Source organism: Plodia interpunctella, chromosome 4, assembly GCF_027563975.2.
Source record: "Plodia interpunctella isolate USDA-ARS_2022_Savannah chromosome 4, ilPloInte3.2, whole genome shotgun sequence".
Lineage (NCBI taxonomy): Eukaryota > Metazoa > Arthropoda > Insecta > Lepidoptera > Pyralidae > Plodia > Plodia interpunctella.
The window spans coordinates 2789579-2798181 of NC_071297.1; the positions used below are offsets into that span (position 1 = coordinate 2789579).

At 35.5% G+C, this 8603-nt stretch overlaps 1 protein-coding gene across 1 annotated transcript; it reads left to right on the plus strand.

Moving 5' to 3' along the window:
* Positions 1–222: 222 nt before the first annotated feature.
* On the plus strand, positions 223–2572 carry LOC128669466 (uncharacterized). The gene is made up of 2 exons (XM_053744325.1): positions 223–807; positions 1130–2572. The coding sequence occupies exons 1-2, from the start codon at positions 478–480 to the stop codon at positions 1730–1732; spliced, it is 933 nt and encodes a 310-aa protein (XP_053600300.1). The 5' UTR covers positions 223–477; the 3' UTR covers positions 1733–2572.
* Positions 2573–8603: the final 6031 nt, after the last annotated feature.

The window sequence follows — 8603 nt, forward strand, 5'->3', positions numbered from 1 at the left end:
TTAATTGAACCGGTCACTACACCTTTAAAGCAATGAGGATAAAGTTTAGAATTGATTAAAAAATGACAACAATTGCAGGCCGAGTCTAATCGCCCTAATTGAATTTCGTTGCGAGCCGTGGTTACAATTCAGCTAATTCTGTTAGTTGCTAACAAACGCCTTTATTTCCCCCATGTGTATAATTGCCATCTAGTTTAACGTGATTTGGACGTGAATTACTTAAGCGGTCTACACACCAAAGCCGCTGACCCGGCGGCACGGATCGCCGGCCCAACCCGCCGGCCTTATTTTGTACAATCATGCCGCCGGCTTGCGCCCGCGCGGGCAAGCCGGCGGGGCAGCATGCCGATGCCGACGGCATCCCTCTCCACTCACTCAGTCAGTTGCCCGCCGGCTTTCATAGAGTAGTGACGTATCACTTATTCATTCTCTGTTGTTGTGAAGTGTCGGCACTTTTATTTTTATCAACTAACCAATATGGAGTGGGACGATGCAACAGTTATAAAACTAATAGACCTCTATCATTTAAAAGAAATATTATGGAACCCAAAAAACCGTGACTACAAAAGCCGGCCAAAGCGTTACGACGCATTTAATGAAATTGCCAGTGAATTTGCTACTGATGTTCCGGAAATCGAGAGAAAGATAAAAAATTTAACTAGTCATTATTACCGAGAGAAAAAAAAAGAAGATAATTCAAATAAGTCTGGTGCGGGTACTGATGGTATTTATCATAGTAAATGGTTTGCCTACAAATCACTAAATTTTCTGCGGAACAAAAATGTGCCTACTGGAACCACCGATACTGTAAGTAAAGATATATTTTTTTTTTATTTATAATCAGGCAACTAGGGCCCCATAGACATATAATTATAATATTAGTTTATTTATTAGTGTATCTTGGTATTTACATTTTAACCCTTTCCCGGGCATTGGCAAAATAGTTGCCACTCAGGTAAAAAAAATGTGTTTGAAAAAAAAGTAATTGAAATGTTGAAGACTTATTCAGTGCCTTTAATAAAATCCATAATAAAAAAATACACAATAAATGTTGATTTTGACTAGAGATACTTATTTATTTTTTATTAAATTAAAGTAAAACGTCAGTCTTTTTCGTCTTTTTTCGCAGGACACACCGTCGACGAGCCACGATTCACAATCGAGACGAGAATCACAATCAAATCAAAATGATTTACCACAGATGTCACCAGGAGATTCACAATCAAATCATAATGATTTACCACAGATGTCGCCAGAAAATACAACTTGGCAACGAAATAAACGTCCTAAAATCAACCCTAATAAAGAGTTGATATCCGAAGCATTGAATATTATGAAGAATGTCTCCCAACGACCAAATGTGACAAAAGATGAGGATGGTTTATTTGGAGATTATATTGCGGGTCAGTTAAGACAAATGGATCGACAAATGAAAGCTATTGTGAGACATCGGATCAACAATATAATATTTGAAGCCGAAACTGGATATAGATCCGATACATTTACGGATTTTGCAAGACCAAGTAGTGTTTCTAGTTCACACAGTCATCCAGGATACTATACAGCATCTTCACTACAACAGGCGGTTGTAAGCCCTTCTACAAATAACTTAACTTCTTCTGAATACTCTGCCCAAACAAACTCAGATCCACAAACAATTCAACCTTCGTCACTAGAAACATTTGCTGAAGAATACCTAGCTCTAAATCCTTCTGATAGTGTTATAAAGTAATCTTCAAAATATGTTATAAATATTTAATTTTCTTTTTGGTATAATAAAGGTAGCTATAGGTAGCCCCATTAAAGTTAAATTTAAAATTAGTGTTGACTATTCCCTTCACACGAGTAGAGCTTGACATATGTGCGTAAGGAATAGCAAGGTTTTAATTTTAGTTTAGTGACACTTCTACCAATAGTTAATATCATGTTATTGGTTTACAAAAACACATTTCTTATTTTGTTTAAAATTTTATTATACGAATCACAATAAAAGTGTATCTCACTGTGTAATTTACGATTTTAGATTTAATGGATAATACATGGAACTACTTTAATGATTAAAAATAATATTGATTATATGAGTTGAGTTATTGGTTATATTGCCATTCTAATCCTCCGACACTAGAAAGAAAATAATGAGTCAACTCCACTCTTGTATCCTCAGCGGTCACTGTAGTATCCGAGGTTTGATTGTCTTCTCCTGACATATTATCTAAGCAACTGTCGTTTTCAAGATGTCTACGCCATTCACCGGGAAAGATTTCTCCTTGATTATTTTCAGTATCGTATTCATTTTGCTGAGTTGCAGCGGTTCGTTTGATATAATTAAATAAATGTATACACGCCAAAGTTACAGTAGTAGCTTTTTCTGGGATTAGCTGAATAGGTCTATGAAAAATCTTAAATTTGTGTGTTAACTGCCCAAACACGTTTTCAACTACTCTTCGCCCTCGACATACGCGATAGTTAAAAACCCTCTTAGATGATCCCATTGTGTGATTACCATCATAAGCCTTTATAATATGGGGTTGCAGAGGAAACGCGTCATCACCCAAAAAAAAATACGGTACTGGTAGATTCCTTCCGGGTAAAGGGGTTTTATGTGGTATATTCAATTCATTATCATTTAACAATCGACATAATGCTGAATTATTAAAAACCCCACCATCTGAAATCCGACCCTGACATCCCACATTAGCGTACAAAAAGTTGTAATCAGCATCTACCAAAGCAAAGAGCACAATACTGAAATATTTTTTATAGTTTATATAATCACTTCCACTTTTTGGGGGACATTGAAGTTTTATGTGTTTCCCATCCATTGACCCAAGACAATTGGGTATTTGCCATCTTTTTAAATATTCATCTGCAATTTCTCTCCATCCTTCCTGACTCCTTGGAATTTTCACATAATCTGAAAGTCCTTCAACTAAAGCATCACATACTTCAGGAATAATGCTTGAAATTAGTTGAGGAGATACTTTAAAGACGTCGCACAGGCTACTAAAAGAATTTCCTGAGCTTAGGTATTTTAACGTTATTGACAATCTTTCTACTGGTGAAACTGCTTTTCTGTAATTTGTGTCTTGTTTAGCTATTTTGTGTCCAACAATATTCAGTAAATATTCAAAGTCGGTACTGGTTAATGACAGGAAAGTCTTAAAAGAAATGGGTTTGTATAGAACCAAGTCGTCTTCCCTTAAATCACTTAATCTTTGACAAGTACTGTATTTATTGCGACTCATTAAACTTGGCCTAACCCAACACTTTCGTGTGTTGAGGGATCCACCGATAATAACTCCACAAACTGCTATTATTAAATCACTGTTATCGTCCTCCTCCATGTCAATCTGAAAATACTACTTCTGAATTATTCGCAACACACACGTCCAATCTCTACGACTATTTGGCAATTACTAGAACACCACATGCCGCGGCTGTCGTGCCGCCGGTATTGCCGCCGGCAAAGTCGTTCGGCTTGGACATTCTGAAGCCGCCGGGTTAACCCGCCGGCACTAAGCCGCCGGGCTGTGCCGCCGGGTCAGCGGCTTTGGTGTGTAGACCGCTTTAGATTGGTCTATTTTCCTTTTAATTGGATTATTACATATGACAGGACGTTAAATTGAAATTATATAATATAGAATGAACATTTTTAGGATGCGTTCTGTTATAAGTCCCGACCATTGCCACTTTAGCTTAGCTGTTTTATAGCCCCCATCAGCGGTACTCAATATATGACTTAAAACAAATTATTGTTTCTTATCACTGTTTTAAATGCAATTTTAATCTACTCTGGATCCCAGAAATAGATCGACAACTCACAGAGAGGCTGATTATGGAAAACATGGGTTGGACGAATTTTTTTTTCTTTAATAAGATTGATCTGAGCATTGCTTTACACAGAGATGAGTAAACATGTGTTGAATAAAAAATGTACATATACTCGTGTTAACTTGAAGCTGTTAGCTTCTGATGAAGCTATTTTCAAAGACAAAGACAAAGATTATTTATTTGCTAAAACATGAGTTTACATTTTTTTACAATGTGGTGTTAAAAAAAAAGCTTCATCCTACATGTTTCACCGTCCACGGGTATGCAAATTTAAATGGAGAGCATGCTATCATCCCGCAAAACAAAATCGAATAAATAAAAGTAACTATATTAACTAAATTTGTATCTTTATCTATCATTAAAAAATCGTTCAAATTATAATAACATTTATCAATCAGCAAGAACCTGAGGTGCTTTTTAAATAAATTTAATTGGAATTTTGTTATAAATTTTAGGTGCCATATTAAAATAAGGATTTATGTATATAGCATTTTTGGTATTGACACCGACACGCAAAGAAAAATATATACAAAGACCGCGGTCCATACCGCGGATAATAATACGACTTGAATAAAATGGATTGTTAGCAGCTTTCAGGACTACATAATGAGGAAACTTGAAACAGAAAATAGGGTCAAGTATTTCGAAAATATATAGGGTACTTATCGGTTCCGTGGCGTCATTTCCACATAGATTCATCTCGCAAACGAGCTTTCGAAAAATTTCGAAGGTTCAGCTAAACTTTCGTGAACTGAAATAAACTATCGTGAAACGGCGAAGTGAATAAACACTTCTTTGGTTTGTTACATGAATTTAATGTTAAAAGGTTTTTAAGAACAATCTAATAATTGTAACAAGCTTAAAAGGAAATACTGTTACTGTGTGGAATGAAATACACACTTTATTGCCAATGTTAATATAGTGGTTAGCCATAGCCGTCTTCATTTCACATACTAAACAACAAATTATATATTAACTAGAGTGCAGGTTTCCTCATGACGTTCCCCTTCACCGGAAGCGAGTGGAGGTCGATGAAAACTACTATACATATATCAGATTTGTATACAAACTCACGTGAAACGAGTTGGATTCCAACCTGGCATCTTTCGATTCACAAGCGGGCGTCTCAACCATGGGACCACTGTAGTTTCTATATTATATAGGTACATCGCTCATATGAGTATATATCAATACCTGTATAATGTGATCTAAAACGTCGGATATATTGAAAACGAGTATATTTTCATTGTTTCTTCTTGCCTGTAATTTAAATTAATTATCAAAATATATAATTTATCACGCGTAACTCTTGATAACATACTTGAAACTTTTATAATTTCGCTTCAATGTTGTTAATGTCTTAAAATTTAACAAGATAAGGTTTGCGGAAGTATCCGTCAAGCTTCGGGCATACGTAACAAGTCACACATCGTATACAGTTTACCTTACTTTGCGCAATCCGTACTTGCACATACTTAAATGTAACCTTCATAACCAAATATCAAAACATTTTCAACTTTATCACGTAGATAATAAAAGCTTGTAACATTAAATTAAGGTGTTAAATCTGTGATAACAGAGTAATTTGCTTCTCACAATTATAACAATCAACTTTCATGGACTGAAAGCTTGTTTACAAATTGTGTTTCGCAAATATCATACTTAAGTATTATGCTTTATAATTTTGTTGGTTAATGGGCATTGTGTGCTTTGTGAAGTTAACATACGTCTTTATTGTTTTCAATTCACTATGAGACCACATGACCAAACCACGTCTATGGTCAAATAGTTAAACTCGATTTCTTTTATGTAATAGCTCAATAGTAGTTTATGTACTACTTAGTAAGGATGTTAAGATCCCACGAAGAAAAAATAGTTGAACCATTTGACGTGGGTCAGCACCATTAGGTCTCGTAGTGAATAACCCTAAGCTCAAATCGACTAAGTCGGTAATCGACTATGTTATAGGTCCGTTTGTTATGCACGTACATTATTCCTATTTCATGTGGGCGCTTGATATTTTGTGTGGGCTTTTAATTATAATGAAATATTATTATGTGCTAGGCCAAAACCTCTAGGGAATGAAAATATCTAGTCCCTAGAGGTTTTAACCTAGCCTCTTTCCTAGCCCAGACTAATTTCTAACAAATAGAAGTCAGTATTAATAGCAGGAACTTCCACAATTTCACATCATGTGGGCTGGCGGTGTTAGACATATGATTTGTATAAAATGGAATACAAATAAATCATTGTACACCATTTAACACATTTTCAATCAATTATTATAATTTCTTTGCTAAAATTATAAATACGCAACATTGATCGATCTTTCGGAATAGAAATTCCGAAAAATCATCAATCAAACTTGCGTATTTATGTTGCAGTGTACAACAAAATAGATTCTTTAAAAGGGCGTAATACCTTAAAATGATATATAGCTCCAGTGTAAAACCAATTCTCGCAATCGGATCGCAATCTGTACGAAATGTGGGCTGCCCGATGTGGGCATTTGTGGTTATCCAGACTGCGACATGGCAACCAAACCGGATGCCGTTTTTGGCTTCCAAATAACCAATAGGATCTTAGTAATCGTACAGAGATTCATCATACTTGCGTGTTAGGTAGCAAGTCGAGCTGTGACAATGCGAAGCCTGAAATCAGCGCATAACAATGTTGATATTTCGACTGTACTGTTACAACCGGCAGCCTGTCTGTCTTCAACCAATTTGGGAATGCTATTGTTGCCTAAAGATTACGTATCAAAATCCAAAATAAAAAGAATGTGGTACGTGCTTTTATACATGTGTAACGAATGTGTAAACAATTCAATTTTGAAAAAAAATTGGTGGCATTCTTCTTGTTCTGAGTACCGCTTTGTTCACGACTACAATTGACGGCACTACAAATAGGTGCTCATTATATTTTTTTAATAGATTAACTACTCAGTTCTCGCCCGACCCGATAGGACTGCGACCCTATTGTTCAATTGTTTTTATAATTAGCTCGAAGTGTTCAGTACATAACAAAAAAATAGCTGAATAATACGATTAAATTATTCTAAGTCTCCTTTACCGATGCCAATAAAATCAAAGATGACACAGTAATTATCAAACTGAATTCGATATAGCATACAGCTGACCGCACAGCCGATGGAATCAGTGAATGCGGTTGTGGTCTCTATGTCGGCTGTACATCAATTTCATACGACCGCGATCGCCAGTCCATTGGGATACTGTACACCATATAACGCACTGACGTATTATAAATTAGATGCTGTTGGTGACAACACATAATAAAAATAATAATGATCTTTATTTACCAGAAACCAGTATATCGTTTCTTAGCTTGATAAAAACTAATTGCGTTTTTGCTTAATTTTGAAAATTAAGCAAAAACCAAAAAAGGATCTGTAACTCCTACATTGGGCCATGTTGTAACATTTTAATTTTTTAATCCCCGACGACAGAAGAAGTTATAAATTTAACGTGTCTTTGTAACAGTATATCTGCAGATCGCATCGTAGCAGCCAAACGGCTGAACGGATTTTGATCTAGTTTTTTATTTAAAAAGAATTTAATCGAGAGTGTTTTAGCTTTGATTGGAAAAAGTGCGTCTAGTCGTTTGGATACAGTCAGCTCTTTTCTAGCACATGAGCTGATAGTCAGAGGTTTATTGGGTGGGTTGCACCGTCAACTTTAACGTTAACTTTAACGTTCGCAGAAAAAGCAAAGTACGCCATTTTGTCTAGACGTCAACGGCGCGCCGGTTAAAATCAACGTCGTCATGAAGACCCTCAATTATGACGTTGATTTATAAAACTAGTAGATGTACCGCCATCGTAAATCGGATAGATCATTTAAGATGACAGTATATCTATGTATCTATTTTGATTAAAATGTCTCGTGATATTGTAATTTATATCATCTAGGTACCAAATCAATTTGAAGAATAATTGTAAGCCTAAATACCAAAATACCAACAGCTACAACAAACGAAAGCTGAATTACTAATTTTATGTCGCGTCCTTTATTTGTGTTCTCAAAATAAATTACTTTTACATCCCTGAAGTGTATTTACCGTCTGCGTGGAGAAAGGCTCACTATTCTTAGACGGTTGTTTTCCCCCCCCCATGGGAGTTCTGGGATAAAAATATATTTGTTATTTGTCACCCCCCTAGCGGCTCAGATATACCTACGTATATAGAATAGTGATATACTTCTAAATGACAATGATTAGTCTACAAAAAATGGCATTGAAAAACAAATACATACATTATTTTCAATCTATACTAAGCTAAATAGCATAAAAAATATTTCAACCATTGCACTGCCAACTATAAAGTATTGTTTATGTTTTCTAGTCTTATTCCGCCTTATAAATAAACATTTCATTCTATGATCAGGCTTGGAGTAGTTCTTTTTTGTTTTGTCCCTCTCCCTCTTTTCAACATTTGACATTGAAAGAACGAGACAATACAAAGAATAACTATTCCGAGGCTAATCAGAGAATAACGTTTTTATTAATAAGGGGGGTCTGTGTCTGAATTGTTTTGTGTTATTTTAACAAATAAATATTTTATCTTCACTAACTTAGAATTATTTTCCTTTCTAAAGAAGATCCGCGTTGTGTTCAAGAAATAAACAAGTACAGAATTCCCTAGCGCCATAGTCTCTACAAGTAAACAAGAGAGCTAGTAGCAGGTTACACCGAAGTTGAGTAAACGTTTGCCTCCCGCATACGTGTGTCTCGTTTGTGGTGATACTGCTGATTCT